General features: G+C 60.2%; 1 protein-coding gene across 32 annotated transcripts in view; it reads right to left on the bottom strand.

The window, feature by feature from the left end:
- RAP1GAP (RAP1 GTPase activating protein) overlaps positions 1–16,827 on the bottom strand; it is a 71,154-nt gene that overhangs the window by 13,945 nt on the left and 40,382 nt on the right. For 24 of the 32 annotated variants that reach the window (XR_014078264.1, XR_014078262.1, XM_081574676.1 and 21 more), the window contains 14 exons: positions 12,995–13,030; positions 11,945–11,992; positions 10,645–10,683; positions 9,686–9,871; positions 6,112–6,215; positions 5,762–5,840; positions 5,342–5,395; positions 3,846–3,929; positions 3,549–3,649; positions 3,285–3,414; positions 2,089–2,244; positions 1,567–1,638; positions 888–974; positions 325–462 (listed from right to left, as the gene is read on the bottom strand). Coding sequence is in view for 28 of the 32 variants with exons in the window: in XM_081574656.1 (XP_081430782.1) it covers positions 325–462; positions 888–974; positions 1,567–1,638; positions 2,089–2,244; positions 3,285–3,414; positions 3,549–3,649; positions 3,846–3,929; positions 5,342–5,395; positions 5,762–5,840; positions 6,112–6,215; positions 9,686–9,871; positions 10,645–10,683; positions 11,945–11,992; positions 12,995–13,030 (1,314 nt within the window). In the remaining 4 variants the exon portion in view is untranslated. Of the gene's footprint in view, positions 1–324; positions 463–887; positions 975–1,566; positions 1,639–2,088; positions 2,245–3,284; positions 3,415–3,548; positions 3,650–3,845; positions 3,930–5,341; positions 5,396–5,761; positions 5,841–6,111; positions 6,216–9,685; positions 9,872–10,644; positions 10,684–11,944; positions 11,993–12,994; positions 13,031–15,902; positions 16,136–16,827 lie in introns of those variants that run through there. The other 8 variants (XR_014078263.1, XM_081574658.1, XM_081574660.1 and 5 more) reach the window with 3 other exon arrangements.

Genomic DNA, 16,827 nt, shown 5'->3' with positions numbered 1-16,827 from the left:
CCGCATCCCCGTGCCCCTCCCCACCGCATCCCCGCACCTCATCACCACCGCATCCCCGCACCTCATCACCACCACATCCCCGCACCCCCTCCCCACCGCATCCCTGCAACTCATCACCACCGCATCCCCGCGCCCCCTCCCCACCGCATCCCTGCAACTCATCACCACCGCATCCCCGCACCTCATCACCACCGCATCCCCGCACCCCCTCCCCACCGCATCCCCGCGCCCCTCCCCACCGCATCCCCGCGCCTCATCACCACCGCATCCCCACGCCCCCTCCCCACCGCGTCTCTCTGCGCGCAGGTGGACCCCGCCCTTCACCTTGAAGGACTCGAAGAAGCCGCCGCCCCCGCTGCCGTTCTCCATCTTGTCCTCGTCGCCGCCCAGGCCCATCATGGACTGGCTGTGGACGTGCAGCTCCTCGTAGAGCGTCTCCAGGAGGGCGGCCCGTGTCCGCTCCTGTGGGCGCGGCCGTCAGGAGAGACCCCGGGGATCAGCTCTCCTTCCCGCACTTGGAGTCCCGGCCGCCTTCTCTGAGTGGGAAGCGGGCCTGGGCCCCGGCAGCCTCTGCCGGTTTCCCTCGGGCCCCTGCGCAGCTCAGGCAGCGCCCAGGGGTCTCACCGCGGCTCCTGAGATCTTGCTTCCCCACGCCCCTCCTCCACTGCGTCATGGGTGCCGTCAGCCTACCCCCGAGCCCCTCCTGGGCATTCCTTAGGAACCCCTGCTTCCTCTCCCTGGATTCTGGCCCTGCTCACCTGTCAATCGGTCCTTCCCCCAGACAGCCCTCCCTAAGGCCAAGGTCTGAACATGGCTTTTCCCTTCCCAGGAGGCTCGGCTGAAATTCTAGGGGGTGGTGGGACCCAGCCCCGAGAGCCCATCCTTACCTCCAGTTTGGCAAACTTCTCTGCCTTGTAGCAAGCATATTCGGCATTGATCAGCTTTGTCAGCAAAAATTCCTGGAACTCAGGTCCCTGGGAGCCCCCAGCGTGGAGAAGAGAAAGGGGGGAGGTCAGGGGAACACAAGAGACCAGGGGCTGGGACCCGATGAGTCAGGGTCTGGGTTCTGTCCTCCTCACTCCCGGAAGGGCACCTCCCTGGGCTCGGTGCCCCAGCCCAGGCGCCTGTGAGAGCCCCCCATGCCCTTCACGGCTACCCACCCCTCAGGAGAGCTGGGTTGGGGGTCTCCCACTGCCTCGGTCTGGGGGATCTGTTGGGGGACTGGAGCCAAGGCTCCTTCTGAACGGTGAGAGACGTGTGCCCCCATCCCCAAACACTGTAGAAGAAGACTGAAATTGTCAAAAAGACAACAGAGTGGAGGAAAGGCCACAGAGTCTGCCATGCGGAATGTAAAGCGATCATACAGTCTGCTCTGTGACTTTGTGAAACAGTCACAGTTCTTATCAAGATGGACAGAAAAGCTGGGCCCCAGCCGATCGGGTAGGGGAGCCTGGCTGCCCTGGCACACGGGGGGCTCCATGACCTAGTACAGCGCACTGCGCACCCCAAGGCCCCCACCCATTGAGTCCTGCTCTGCCCACGGTGGGGCTGGGGGCTGCCCTTCACCTTCCGAAACACAGCGGGGTCCGGGAGGGGTGGCCCGAAGAAGGGGACGTCATCTCTCGCGGTGACGGACACCTGGAAGGGAGGGCAGGTGTCCCTGGGGGCTCCCCACACCAGCCAGAGACCCCTGATTCGCCTCCCTAGCCCGGTGCTGGGCACAGGGCTGCCCCTTGGCGGGGGAGATTCTGTGACAGCAGATGGGGTGGGTGGACCCCAGGTTTTCCACGGCTCCATCCTTGGTCCTGAATTTGAGTGGTGAGGAGGGGTGGAGGGTCTGCAGACTCATGAGGACCGGGAGGAGGAGGAGACTAAAAGGCGGAGGAGGGTAAGCAGGCTCTTTGAGGGGTCAGACTTCAGGCGGCAGAGGGGCGGGATGGGAATCCACCATCATCTGGGCAACAGCGGGGCTCAGAGCCCTCCTGACAGCACCCGTTTAAACCTGGGAAAACCAAGGCTCAGAGAGGCCTTGCAGTGAGTGAGGACGGGGCTAGGAGGGTGCCCTCGGGAGGCTCTGAGATCACCCACCTTGTAGAGGGGGCCGTCGGGGCCCCCGCCCTCAGCCTGCACCACCACGTAGGCATGCAGGAAGTTGGACGCAATCATGTCCGGCACAAAGGGAGTGTTCTCGTCCTGGAAGACCACAGCCACGATGTCATTACCGATGTGCCGCTTCCGCTGCAACTGAACACAGGGCCACAGCCTTTCAGCGCCTGGCGGGGGGCCCAGGGGGCGCGGGGAGGGTGCCCACTGGGGTGGAGAGGGGCTGGGGGTAGGCAGAGGGGCACATCTAGGGAGTTGCTTCCCCCCAGAAAAATGTGGCGAGAAACTGGTCTTAAAATTGTTTTTGTTTCTTAGAATTCTGTGACAGAGAAGAACACTGAGGCTGAGAGAGCAGGGGCCTGTAAGGCCTTCCAGTGACCCAGGGGACTTGGATCCAGGCCCCCTGGTCCCCAGGCCCTACCTCTCTGCCCTCCTCCTGTCTAAACACCCCACACGTGGCCCCTCCTGAACACGTTAAGTTCTGCTCGGTATATATGAGTTGCTAAAATGAACAGAGAATCTTATTCAAAGCAAATGACAAGACATTACGGGTAAGGAAGAAACGTTTCCATTTTTCCCCCATGACGCCCTCATCCCCCTGGGGTGGAGGCGTGGGGGTCACGGGAAGAAAGCAGGCAGCCCCCAGGAAGCTTAGGATAAGGTGACAGATCTCTGAGTTCAGCTTGGGGAACGTGCCTTGTGATTCCTCATCACCAGGCCTCTGCAGAAGGTGGGAGCCATTCTTTTCCACAGGAACACTCCGCCTCCCTCTCCCACCTCTTCTGCAGCCTAAAAGTCACTTGATCTTGAACGCTTGGGCTGACTCCCACCTTTGCCAAGTCTAAGTGCCCCCATGTGACCTGACAAAACCCTTCACTCCCAGTAAAAATCCTCACACTTACTGAGCTGCTCCAATGGTACCAGATACTGTTCTAGCCACTCTGTGGGCATCCTCTCACTTGGGCTCACCAGTGAGGTAGGTACCATTATTATCCCCACTTCACGGATGTGGAAACTGAGGCTTCCACGGCATCAGAGCCACTTTTCACCCTGCCCCCAACCAGAGGCCACAAGTCAGGGGACTGGATCATTTCCCTCTCCCTATCCCAGGGCCCACTGAGTCTGGTGTGGTGGACACTGAATGGGCAGGTAGATGGGGAACAGGACAGGTGGGCGGCTACCTGCTGGGTGTCCCCTTCTGTGTAGGGCAGCTTGGTGGACACGTGAAACATGATCTCCTTGTTGCGGAAGTTGCAGTACACAGACTCGGTCCCCGTCTGCCCATGGGTCACATCCAGGCCTCCTCGGAACCTGCCCCAGGCCCCCCCAAGCCACGGCTCAGTCTCCAGCCCCAGCCAGGCCTCGGTGGGGCCAGGACGGGGGCTCCTTCCCTGCCCAAAGGCATGGGTCGGATTCTCCTCTGCTTATCTCAACCCGGGGCTCACCCCTTAAAGTCCTGCAGTTTGACCTTCTGGCCAAGAAACTCGAGGAACTCCACGAAGGCAGGGCTCTCCTCGTTGGTGCTGAAGAGCTCTTCCTCGGAGGTCTGGGGAGCGGGGAGGCACACGGAGGGCAGAGGTCATCGAGCTGGGGTGCCATCCCCCATTCACACCCAGGAAGGCTGGAAGGGGGACCTCTGGCAGCCCCGGGGTTCCTGAGCTCGAGTCCCCAGGTGAATGCTCTCCATGGCAAAGGTCTGAGGCCCCAGGTACATGGGCAGATGGGAGGAGGAGCCAGCACACCTGCCCGAGCTTCTGATAAATGACTCCGAACTTGAAGTTATTGCTGATGACATGCTCGTCGAAGGTGACAATGAGGCGGGAGGCCTGCGGGGAAAGAGCGATGGTGGAACACACAGCTTTTATTTTCCTTTCTGTTTTCACTTTGTATTTTATATGGGCGCATAGCCGATTAACAATGTTGTGATGGTCTCAGGCACATGGCACAGGACCTCAGCCGTACATACCCATGTATCCGTTCTCCCCCAAACTCCCCTCCCATCCAGGCTGCCACGTAACACTGAGCAGAGCTCCCTGTGCCCTGCAGTAGGGCCTTGTCGGTTATCTGTTTTAGATAAAGCAGTGTGTACACGTCCACCCCAGACTCCCTCACTATCCCTTCCCTCCATCCTTCCCCCCTGGGAACCATAAGTTCATTCTCTAAAGTCTGACACACTGCTTTTTCAAGCTGCTGTTTATGGCTCTATGTGCCAAGCAGTGTGCTAGGCGCTCTGCACGCCTCATCTCATCTTTTTCTTGGATAAGGTCCATGAGGGAGGCCCTCCCACTGCCCTCATTTCATAGATGAAGATGCCAAGATTCTGAGAGCTTAAGGAACTGACTTGCTAAGGTCACCAGCTGCCAAATGGCAGAGCTGGGGCTTAAACTCAGGTCTGTTGGATTCCAAAGCCTAAGCTCATTGCTCCTGAGTTTTGCCCACGAGCTCCCGCCCCAACTCTTCTCTAACACCGGCCTGATGTCCGGCTCGTCTGTGAAGCCATCTCATCGTTCTAGAACAGCCACCATGCTGTGCAGCCTTGAGCAAGGTCCCCTGCTCACCTTGTCCTCTACTGTACCTGGGAGGTGGGACCTGATCACTGAGACCCCTTCCTTCAGGGGACCTTTCCTGGAGCGCTCACTTCTCATGGACTTCACCTTGCTGGGGAATTCAGTTGGAGCCACAGGCTGTCTTTCAGGGTCCAGCTCTGACAGCCACAGGCTGTCTTTCAGGGTCCAGCTCTTTTGAGAAGCCCTCTGGCTTACTGAAGACTGAAGCCCCTCTCCTTCATCTGACACTTTCACAGTGTCCTCAGCACCCAGCAACAGACCTGCAAGCGCACCTGCCATCTGCTGGGTGGTACCTACGGAGGCGCCTGTGTTACTCTCTCCCCAGGTCCCCTCCAGAGTCAGAAGGCAAGGCCAGTGGAGCCTTGGCTCGGCAGCACAGATGACCCTTAGAAGGGTCCCCAAATGGCACTTGAGAGTTTCCAGAGGTAAGAAAGACTTGCCTCCAAGGCAGACAGCACTGGGTTCAAATGTGGACTTCCTTATCTGCTGGGCATCCCTAGGTAAGGCACCAAACCTTTCTGGGCCTCTAGTTCCTCGTCTACAAACTGTGGACTTTGCAGGGTTGTTGTGAGGATTAAATGAGAGAACTTAGGAAAAGTATCCTGTACAGGGCAGGTGCCCAATGCATGCTTGATCCCCTTGTTACCCACCCACCCCAGGTCCAGCCATACCTTGGGGTAGAGCACAGGATAGAATCGATCCACATTCACGTCTTCACACACCAACTGCAGGAGGAGATAAGGGAAGGCCTGAGTAGGGGGCGGCATCTGGGCCTCCTGGGCCAAAGTCTGGTGGCCGGGGACAGCAGGACAACAGAGAGGCATGCAATCAAAGCTGAAGCAGGCCTGGGGGCTCACTGTCACTCAGAATAAGGTAGGGAGAACTGGGGGCCCCTGTCTCCAAAAGGTCCCCTAAAGAGTGCCCCAAACACACAGCCAGCGTGTGGGCATCATGGGAACACGGAAGGGGCAGGACCCCAGAGACAGGCCACAGCACCCAGGCCAGGATCTGGGGCTAAAGCCGAGGGTCTGCAGGGGCAAGTCCCTCCGGGGTTGCCTGCAGGGCTCCGCATGATGGAGCAGAGGCCTCACCTTTGCCATCTGGACCACGTTGGGGAACTCAGTGAGGCAGGAGATGGGGATGACATCGTGGTATGTCTGGCACTTGGTCCTGGGAGAAGAAAACCCACGCTGAGGGGCGAGGAAGGGGGAAAGGGAGACGGGAGCCCCCTACACCAAGACCGGAAGGGACAGACTTCTGGGAGGTCCAGAGGGGAGGAGGGGGCCAGGCCTGGCTTAGGCACTGACTTGCTGTGCAGCCTCAGGAAAACCGCCGGCCCTCTCTGGGCCTCCATGAGGAAAGTGGGTAAAATGAGATGGGCGCTCAGACCCGGAGCCCACGGCCCTCCCTGCTGTCACAGGCCCCCTCGCCCTGCCCTCACCTGAGCAGCAGCCGCAGGTGTTCCTGGTCCCCGATGACGTCGTACTTCAGTGAGAAGACAAGGTGGCCCAGGGCGGTGTCCAGCGAGTAGTAGTTAAAGTGCTCCTGTGGGGGGAGGGGGGCCAAGGGAGCGAGCTTGAGGCTTCCAGAAACCCGGCCGGAAGGCCAGCTCACCCCCGGGCAGGGGTCCCTCCCCAAGCAGCAGGTGTCCAGGCTGATAGCACACTCTGCCTCCCAGAGCGCGTGTGTGTGGTAGTCGCTCAGTCGTGTCCAATTCTTTGCCACCCCATGGACTGTAGCCCGCCAGGCTTCTCTGTCCATGGGGTTCTCCAGGTGAGAATACTGGAGTGGGTTGCCATTTTCTTCTCCAGGGGATCTTCCCAACCCAGGGATCAAACCTGGGTCTCCTGCATTGCAGGCAGATTCTTTACCTTCTGAGCCACCAGAGAAGCTCTCAAAGAGACATGCATTTAAATCCCAGCTTTGCCACTGGCCAGCTGGGCAACCTGAGAAGGTCACCTTACCTTTCTGTGCCTCCATTTCCTAGTATATAAAATGGGAGTGAGGCCAACTACCTTGTGGGAAGGGGGCAGGGACTGGAAGAGACAGTGCCTGCAGCAGAGAAGGGGTTCCTGAATATCTGTGGTAACCTCGGCTCTCTGAGTCCTCAGCAAAGTCAGGACCACGTCTGCACACATATGGTACCTCCCAGCCCCTGCCCTTCTCAGAGCTGGGCAGTGTCTGTGTCTGTGTGTGCCTGTGTGTGTGTGTGTGCGCACATGCATGCGCTCAGTCACGTCCGACTCTTTTGCGACCCCCTGTACTGTAGGCTGCTAGTCTCCTCTGTCCACGGGATTTCCCAGGCAAGAATACTGGGGTGGGTTGCCATTTCCTACCCCATGGGATCTTCCAGACCCAGGGATCGAACCTGCGTCTCTTTTGTCTCCTGCATTGGCAGGCGGGTTCTTTACCACTGCACCATCTGGGAAGCCCACACAGTAGGTGCTCTATAAAAACATGTCGACTGACTGACTGCTCAACCCATGACTCTGTGGCCCCTGAAGCCGGGACCCGTGAGAAGCAGGAAATCAGGAAATGAAATATCATGAACATACTGGGTGGCTGGCCCAGCCGGTTCCCGCCGTTGTACCTGGGAAGCCAGGGGGTGGGAAGAAATACTTCCCACGGCCCAGGGGAAACTGCTGCAGGGCTGGCACCCCCTGACAGCAGGGCAGGCCTGGCACCTCCAGGTGGGGAAGCCCCAAGGCCAAGGACGGGAGTGCCAGATTTTACCCCATGTGACCCTGGGCTCTGCAGCCAGCTCAGGTCAGCCACGCCCACCCCAGGAGTCATCATGGAGGAAGGAAGTCCTATTAAAATATAAACAGCTGCACTCAAAGGGCAGGAGGAAAAAAATGTCAGGGCCAGGGGATGGGCCCTGCACATCCACAGCTCAGGGGCAGTCTGCGGGGACCTGGGGCAGAGACCTCCCAGTCCTGCTTGGGCACAGAGTAGTGGAAACCACCCAATGCTTGGCACCATCTGCAGAAAGGGAGAGGCAGGCACTTGGCAAGGAGGGCTGCAGTGAAGTCCTCAGGGTGGGGAGATTCCCCAGATGCCCCCCCTCCCCTGGACAGGGCCCGAGAAGCCCAAGGAGAGTGGGCTCAGGGTCCCAGGGGGTCAAGGCCAAAGTCACCCTAACCTCTGCCAGGACGGGGCCCACCGCTTCCCCAGTCACCCTGCCTGGAGGGGCGAACGGCCCTGCCCCTCTCCACAGGCCCCTGGCCCCTCCTCTCTGTGCTGCTAACTAGACCCTGGTCGTTATACCTCCTCCAGGAACCCCCAAGCTCTACCCCTTCCAATCCTCTGGTGCTCACGGCTCCAACTTCGCTCCGTCACTCACCGCTGTCACCCATCACTCTGTCAGCAAACTCCTCTGAGGGCCAACTGTACGCTCGGTCCACACAGTCCCCCAGGTCCCACCAACTAAGAGCCTCTGGACAGTGGGCTCCTGGGATGCAGGTCTCCTTCCACTCACAGGTGGAATCCCCTGCCCGGTTCTGGGTTATCCTCAGGCAATAGCTCCTGAACCCGAGCCTGCTGGTTTGGTTCCAGTCACCCTTTCCCCCCACTTTAGCACCCATACCCATCAGCATCAGGCCAACGCCCTGAACCCAGACTCAGAACACGCAGCCCCTTAACACCTCAAAGAGTTGTGCCTCCTTCCTGCATGTGCACAAATGCACGACACACACACACACACATACATGCATGTGAGCGAGTGCCAGGGACATGACCACGCGTGTGTGTGCGTGCTAAGCTGCTTCAGTCGTGTCTGACTCTTTGCGATGCTATAGACTGGAGCCCGCCAGGCTCCTCTGTCCATGGGATTCTCCAGGCAAGAACACTGGAGTGGGTTGCCATGCCCTCCTCCAGGGGATCTTTCCGACCCAGGGACTGAACCTGCGTCTCTTATGTCTCCTGCATCGGCAGGCAGGTTCTTTCCACCTGGGAAGTCAGACTCCTCCCACAGCACTTCTTAATGGAAGGTCAGCGAGAGCTAGGTCCAGCTCCGAGCTCAGTAACTGTGTGACCTGAACCGATTCACTTTACCTCTGAGCCTCTTGCTTCCTCTTCTGGAAAAATCAGGACAGTCCTGATGTCACACAGTTAATTATGAAGATGCAATAACAGTTAACATTTTATTGAGTACCTACTATGTGCCAAGCATAGTTCTCAATGCTTCACATGTACTCTTATCATCCTCATTTTTATAGATGAGAAAACAGGCTCAGGAAGGTTAAACAACTTGCCCAAGGTCACGCCATGAACTAACGGAGGAGTCGAGAAGTACCCCCGGGTCACGAGACCCCAGAGCTAGCGCAGCATTCCGCCACCTCACTTGTAAAGTGACGCAGAGATGGTACCTGGAATGTGGCACATATGAGGTACCGGCATGTGACCCCCTCCCCAGCTCCCGCTGCCTCGTCCAACAGCTCCGCCTAGGAGCTGCGTGATACCAGGACACACTGTACGGAGCAGGGTCCCGGATCTGGGGCAGTTGGTGGCGTAGGGGTTGCCCCTGTCTGGGTCGCCCCAGGGCATTACCATCTCCCCACCTCAACTGAGCGCACAGCCTGGGTCTGTTTTGTTCACTGCTGTATAGCTGGTGCCCAGAACTGGACCGGGCACCCAGCTGGCGCTCATCGCTTGCTCACTCTGACTGAGCGCTTGCTTGGTGCCAGAGGCCTTTCTATATGCCTCACAAATATCATCGCATTGAAGGCACGAGGTGGGAATCACCGCGTGCTACATTTGTACAGATGAAGAAACCAAGGCACAGAGCGGGGAAAGCGACTTGCCTGGGGTCCCATATAGTTAGAGGAAGACTCTGCTAACCACTACGCCATCACACTGCCTTGGTGCCGTCCGTGTTTGCTGATTGAATGAATGAATCCACGCCGCATGCTCCCTGGACTCCCGGAACAGCTGGCCGGCCCGGACTCCCCTCCAGGGCTGGGCTGTGACCCCCTCCCCAGCCAGCCCAGCCCGCCCAGACCAGCGCGCCACCCCACCTTGCCGAGAAAGTGCTTCCGGTAGAGGCGGGCAGTGTGGTTGCTCTCCAGCTTCACCTTGGCTGTGGGCGACTGCAGCGGCTCCGTCTCTGGGATGCTGGTGATTTCGTGATTGGTGCCTTCAATCCAGTAGCCCCCAAACTGGGGCAGCAGGATCAGGGGGAAGGGCCCTTCTCGGCCCAGGACCTGAAGGAGCACTCAGCTGAGGGCCACTCACCCTGCACCTCGGTGGGGGCCCTCGGGACGCCCCCCCAACTCAGACCCAGAGCCACTTTTGCCATGGCTGAGGGGTACCAGGGGACAGCCCGGAGCCTCTGAAGGTCCCAGGGCTCACACCCAGGGCCCCCTCCTACATATTTGGTTGGCCAGAAAGTTTGTTCGGGTTTTTACAGAAAGTGAAGTCACTCAGTCGTGTCCAACTCTTTGCAACCCCATGGACTGTAGCCCACCAGGTTCCTCTGTCCATGGGATTTTCCAGGCAAGAGTACTGGAGTGGGTTGCCATTTCCTTCTCCAGGGGATCTTCCCGACCCAGGGATTGAACTCTGGTCTCCTGCATTGTAGGCAGACGCTTTACCCTCTGAGCCAACAGGGAAGATGGGATAGAAAAATCCCAAAGGAACATTTTGGCCAAACCAATTTTTTGCTCCAACCGTTCTCCTCCCCCTGCAGGCCCAGACCCAGACACACACAGCCTCAGAGGATGGGAGTTTGGGGACAGGTAGAGCTGGGGGCAGGGGGGGCGCGTGACGTTGGCCAAGAGGCTGACATGTGGGCTCAGATGCCTAAGGGTTCGATTGGGCTCTGAAGTCTTGGGGCTGTAAACTGAGGCTCCAGCACCCAGAGCAAGGCCTGCAGTCAGGCTCATGACGCAGAGGAGGACCCGGATGTCTGGACTCCCTGCATGAGCGCCTGCCAGGTGCAGGGTGGAGACGGGCCCCGTGGGGTCTGGCTGGTTACCTCGTGGACGCTTGGGTACGGAATATAGTCCTCCTCCGTCTGCAAAACAGGGCAGGGCAGAGGCCAGCTGGGGTGGGGTGGGAGCCTCACTTTTTTCCTCCAGCCTCCCCAGGATGCCCGTGGTTCCGCCAGCATCACCCACCCCTGCCCCCAGGCTGGAGGAGCGGATGGGGCTGTATCCTCACCTCCCCATCCCATGGAGGGCTGGGGGGTGACCCCACGAGGTAGGGGCTGAGGCAGGCTGAGCTCACTGAGTGCTAGGAGCCTCTTCTGGGCCTCCCTCTGCCTGGGGAAAAGGAGGCTCATTGCCTCCCCAGAAGACACACCGCTGGACCGGTGGTCCTCAGTGCATGGGAATGGCTTGGGGGGCTGGTTACACAGACTGCTGTGCCCGCCCACAGAGTTTCTGAGGCTGTGGATCTGGGTGGAGCCCAAGAATTTACATGCCAACCGGCCCTCCAGGTGATGCTGATGCTGCTGGTCTGAGGACCACACTCTGAGCAGCCTGGCTCTGGACAAAGCATGAGCCTTGTGCCCATGAAAGCCCCTGGAGCCCTCATCCCTGCAGCCCCGGGCCCACTCCTGCAGGAGCCACCGGTCTTCTTGGAGGGCAGGGGTCCCCAGTCACCCACCACCGAGCTCAATACCTATCAGGAGGGGTCCTGCAGCCCCCACGCCAAGAAAATCCTGAGTCTAAAGAAACTCCATACGTGTCTTTCAGTCCTGAGCTTCCCAGCAGTCTCCTCTGGGGGCTGGGGGGCCACAGGGCCACCTCTCCCCATCTCTTGCCCCCCTCTCTCCTCAGCCTTCCCAGGCAGGAGCTACAAGGCGCGGGAGGAGCACACGCCTCCTGGGTCCTGGGCTGAGTCTTCCTGCAACTGCTCATCGTAGCTGGCTTCAAGGAAAGCCTAATACAGCGGGCTGCTGTGAGGGATGGGGCTTCAGTTCTGAGAAGGGGGAAGCCTGGAGAGGCAGAGTGAGTTTACAGCGGAGTAGAGCGGGTGAGGAGGAGTGGAAGCTGGGCCCCAGGCCTCTAGCAACTGAGGGGTTCTCCGCATCTCGGCCTCCCAGAGCACAGGGGCTAGGTGTGCCCGGCTTCCCCCTTGGCCTTAGCACCTGGCCGGCAGTGAGACCGCTTCAGGAGAGGATGCTGGGTTCTCCTCGGCTGGCTGCTCCACTGGGCCATCACTTCTCCCACCCCTGGAAAGGGGGCCTGCCTCCCCTGTCCCCATCCCCTTCCATCCCCAAGCCCTCTGGAGCGCCCCCAGAAGGGTGGAGTGGGACCAGCGTTCAGACCTACTTTGAGGGGTGGTGGGAAGGAGCATCGCTGTTCATCCATCCTGCTTCCCTGCAAAGAGAAGGCAGCCCATCATGGCCCTGGCCCTCCCGTGCCCAGCGCAGGGCCGCTCCCGGGGCAGGGCCGCTCCCGGGGCTGCTCCGTGCCAGCCAGGTAAGATGGTGATGTCGGGGGCGGGGTGGGGGTGGGGGCTCCCAGGGCAGGGTGCTGGCTACCTAGGCCTCTGGCCTCAGAAGGGCGGGCCCTCCTAGAAGGCACTGGGGCTGAGGGAGGCGGACAGCAGCTGGGGGCTCTGGCCACTCCTGGGAGTGGGGGCAGGGCTGATGCAGGAGCTGGGGAGGGAGGCCGCTGCATCTACACAGATGCGTGCTGAGAGGGAGAAAAAGAGGAAGGAGGGGGGAGAGGGAGGGAGAGAAGGAGGGGGAGAGGTGGGAACGGAAAGACTAGGAAACTCAGAGAGGCAGAGAAACAGAAAGATGGCGGGGACAGGGTCGGAAGGGTGAACCAAGCTCAGGCAAGCTCCCGAGCTTTGTTCAGGTGCCCTGCCCACACCTCCCAACACCTACCCGAGCCAAATAGCAGGCAAGGGGCCTGGAAGACCAGAGCGGAGGAGGGGAGGGGTCAGGCGGGGGGTGGGGGCTGCCCTCCCCGGAACCTGCAGCCCAGCCTCTGGTTGCCCTGGGCCCTCTTCCCGCTCCACATGGGGGTCCTACAGAGCCTGTGATGCTCTTGGGAGACGGGGGATGGTCTGTGGGGGTAGGCTGAGGTGCTGACCCTGGCCGTCTCCACAGGAATGGGAGCTGGGGAGACCCAAGTGGGGCCTGGGCCTGGGGGTCAGCCAGGGAGCTGGGCGTTATCAGTGTCCGTTCTCTCCTTGACCCAGACGGGGAGCTCTGGACGCCACACCATCACCGTCTCCTCCCGGCACGGTCTGCAAGAGCTCCCGGGCTGGTCCTCAGAGAGATATCTGGCTGAAGATACAGCAAGGGCCCTCCCAGCCCCAGCCCAGCCCCCTCCGTGGCTCCCCAGAACAGGCTTCAGAGCCCACCTCACCTGCATCTTTTCAATCATCTCAAACAGATCTGTGTTCTGCAACAGAGATGGGGAGAGCAGGTCAGCGCTGGGGTGGCCCCGCAGACCCCACAAGTCCCCACGGCGTCTCCACCCACCCCAGCCCTCCTGGTTCTCCAGCTCTGGCCAATCCCTGCGGACCTGTCCGAGCAGCAAGAGGGACCGAAAGGGACACCGTTTAGGCTGGGGCTCTGCGCCACGGACTGGCAGAGTCTGACTAGCTGCCCAGGGTCGTCCACCCGGAGTCCAGGATCCTCCCCAGGCAGCCCACCCCAACTGATGCTCTGCCCCAAAGGAGGGCCTCAGACGAGAGGGCCGTGACCTTCAGGGAGAGACACACCTCCTCCCCGTCACCGCAAGAGTGGCAGTGCCAGGATTGGCCCACGAGCCCCTCAGAGGAGCCCCAGGTCACAGCTCCAGAGATGAACCCAGCTGGAATCCTGGGGAGGCTCGGTGGTGCCACCCACCTCTGGAAGGAGGACCCCACCCTCCCCACCAAGCAATGTGGGCTTGGGGGCTGTCGGGGGGGGGTGGGCCGAGAGAGGATGCTAAGCTGTCCCGCTGGCCTGATACCTGCATGTGTGTGCACACACACCCTCCCCTTCCTGGTGTGCGTGCACACACACTCCCTCCTCCCCCTCACATGGTGGCCGGGCTCTCCCGAGGCCAGCTAGGGCACACACAGGGTTAATCCAGCCATCTGCCAGCTGTGCTTGGCAGCTTCAGCCTCTCCAGCGCCAACTCCCTACGAGCCTTCCTGGAAGGCGGCATCCTTGCTGGCTGGCGGGGCTGGGGGCTGGGCCTGGGAAGCCCCCGGAGTCTCTAGGAGGGCGCCCCTCCCCCAGCACCTTCAAGGCCTTGATTCAGTCGGCTCCTGCTGTCCAGCGCGGGCACCTCTGGAGCTCACACACACATATGCTGTGGGGTTGTGCACCAGGAAGCACATACGCCCTCTCTCTTTCTCTCTCTCTCTGGGTCAAACACACACAGGCCTGCACACCAATATTTAAACACAGTCTCACTGTACCAAAGAAAGCCAACACACACAAACCCACATGCACAAACCCACCAGGTCTGTGTACACCGCTTCTTAGACTCAGAGCTACACATGAACATACACATACACATATCGGTGTCCTACGTTACACAAGAGCACGCTCCCTCACACACACAGAGGTCCATGTCCCCCCAGGAGCCACACACACAGAGGCACACCCACCCCTGTGTTTGCTCTGCTTGCTTTTAGTCACTCAGCTCTGTCCAACTCTTTTCAGACCCCATGGACTATAACCCGCCAGGCTCCTCTATCCACGGGATTTCTCAGGCAAGAATACTGGAGCGGTTGGGCTGCCATTTCCGTCTCCAGGAGATCTTCCCGACCCAGGGATCGAACCTGAGTGCCTCCTGCAGTGGCAGCAGGTGGGTTCTTTACCACTGAGCCCCCTGGGAAGCCCCACCCATATGAAAATCTGTGCAACTGCACCAGTAATTGCACATAAAGCTACACAATTGCACCAGTAATTGCACACAGAGCTACACAGACACCACACGACCGCTCTCAAGACTGTGTGCTGAGAGACACAATAACACGTGCTTGCAGACACAGGAAGGTATGTTCATGGAAGTGGAGCCACAGAGCCCCAACCCCACCCACAAGCTCACCCTCCCCATCAGAGTCACACACCCCGCGTAACAGACACGACAGACTTGATCCCACAGCACCCTGAGAAAAAGGCAAAAAGCGTGCAATAACTAGGGGAGTGCTTAATTGCCAAGGATGAGGGCTTGGGTCTGAACCCCCCTCCCACCCACACATAGACAGAGCTCTGTGAAAGATCACGAGACATGGACACCCCACACGCCCCCCACTATGGGGCCTGCCCACAGAAATGCCCACCCTGGAAAATGCACGATAGGGGTCCCTAGGAGATGAGTGACCCACGGCCCGTGGCCACACCCGACACTTGGGAGCTTGGGAGAGACAATTCCACAGGCAGTGACGGCAGAGACCACAGACACACAGTCCAGGCAGACAAACACGCCTGTCAACAAACACCTTGTACAACAAGCGGCATCTGTTGTACCTTGTATAACAACAATAGTCGTGTGCCCGAATCAGCCACACAACCTCGACCTAGCACAGGCCCAGCGCCGGCCATCCCGGGGCACCCGTGTCCTCCAGGACACCCCACTTGGGGTGACCTCACATGGCCAGGAGCAGGGAGCGGGGAGTCTCAGCCACCTAACAGTGACACATGGTACACTGCTACCCAGAGCGCACGCAGCAACAAGTGACACCGCAGATACAGCCTCACTCATGCACCAGACGCCCTGACACGGGGGAGGCTGGGAGCCAAGGGGCCCAGGGGCACCAAGCAGAGTTACACGGTGACATTCAGACCCTCGTTTGGGGGAGGGAGGGGATGGATGAAGAGGTCCCAAGGCTAGCGCCTGCGCGCGCGCACACACACACACACACACGCGCGCGCGCGCGCACACACACACACACACACGCGCGCGCGCGCGCACACACACACACACACACACACACACACACACACACACACACACACACACACACACACACACACACACACACACACACACACACACACACACACACGGAGTGCCCCTCTAGCCCAGAGCCACAGCACCACCACGGGCACTCTGTTGCTTAGGCAGCTGCAGAAAGAGCCCAAGGCCTGGGACCCCAGGGCAGGGGTGTGCCCTGTGGCCGCGGTGGCCGGGTGTCAGCCCAGAAGCGAAGACACCCTCCATGACGGAGCCTCGCACACTCGCCCTGCCCGGGACAGAGCCCGCCGGGCTCCGAAGAAGTTGGGCAGAACCGTCTCTCAGGGGACACCCCTCGGCCTTCGCTCCCGTCCCTCACCTGCCAGCCGGCCCCTGCAGGCAACGATCCTCTCCGGGGACGGCTGAGGGGCGCCAGGGGCCGCGGCTGCGCCATCCTTAGCCCGGCCCGGCCCCGGTCCCCCGACCCCGGCCTCGCTCCCACTGGCCCGGCCGGCTCCGGCCCGCGCGAGCCGCGCCTGGGTCCCCGCAGCGCAGAGCTCCGCGCTCGCGGCTCCGGCGGCGTGCTGCCTGCGCTGGGCCCGCCCGGCAGCCGGGCCCTGAGGGGGCGGGGCGCCAGGTACGGGCGGTGCGGGGACGGGGCAGGGCTTCGGGCATCCGGGGCGGGGACATGGGAGGCCCCGCCCCGTACGGGCCCGGGACACTGCGCCTGCGCGCTCTTGCCGGCGCCCGAGCGGTGCCCGGAGCACCCGGTCTGTCCGGTGCGTCCCCTTACCTGGTCTCCTCTAACGTCCTTCTTCTAACCCCTCCTAACCCAATCCATCCTAAAGGAAATATCAGTCCTGAATATTCATTGGAAGGACTGATGCTGAAGCTGAAGCATTGGCCACCTGATGCAAAGAACCAACTCACTGGAAAAGACCCTGATGCTGGGAAAGATTGAGGGCAGGAGGAGAAGGGGACGACAGAGGATGAGATGGTTGGATGGCATCACCGACTCGATGGACACGAGTTTGAGTAAATTCCGGTTGTTGGTGATGGACAGGGAGGCCTGGCGTGCTGCAGTCCATGGGGTTGCAAAGAGTCGGACACGACTGAGTGACTCAACTGAACCTCCTCTGGATATTATGCCTCAGGGCCTCAGAGATGGGCTTCTTGGGCTGAGCTTTGAAGTCGGGAAGGAAGCGGCAGGGATGGGAGGCTTAGCTTGGAGACAGGGCTTTTCTTGAGCATCTCCTTAATGTTGGACGCTTTGCAAGTCTGATCCTCTCCCCACAACTCAAGAG

The sequence above is a fragment of the Giraffa tippelskirchi genome, chromosome 3 (genome assembly GCF_054371585.1).
Source record: "Giraffa tippelskirchi isolate mGirTip1 chromosome 3, T2T-mGirTip1v1.2.pri, whole genome shotgun sequence".
Taxonomy (NCBI): Eukaryota; Metazoa; Chordata; class Mammalia; order Artiodactyla; family Giraffidae; genus Giraffa; species Giraffa tippelskirchi.
The sequence above is the reverse complement of the archived record's forward strand: the minus strand, read 5'-3'. Positions and strand labels throughout refer to the sequence as shown.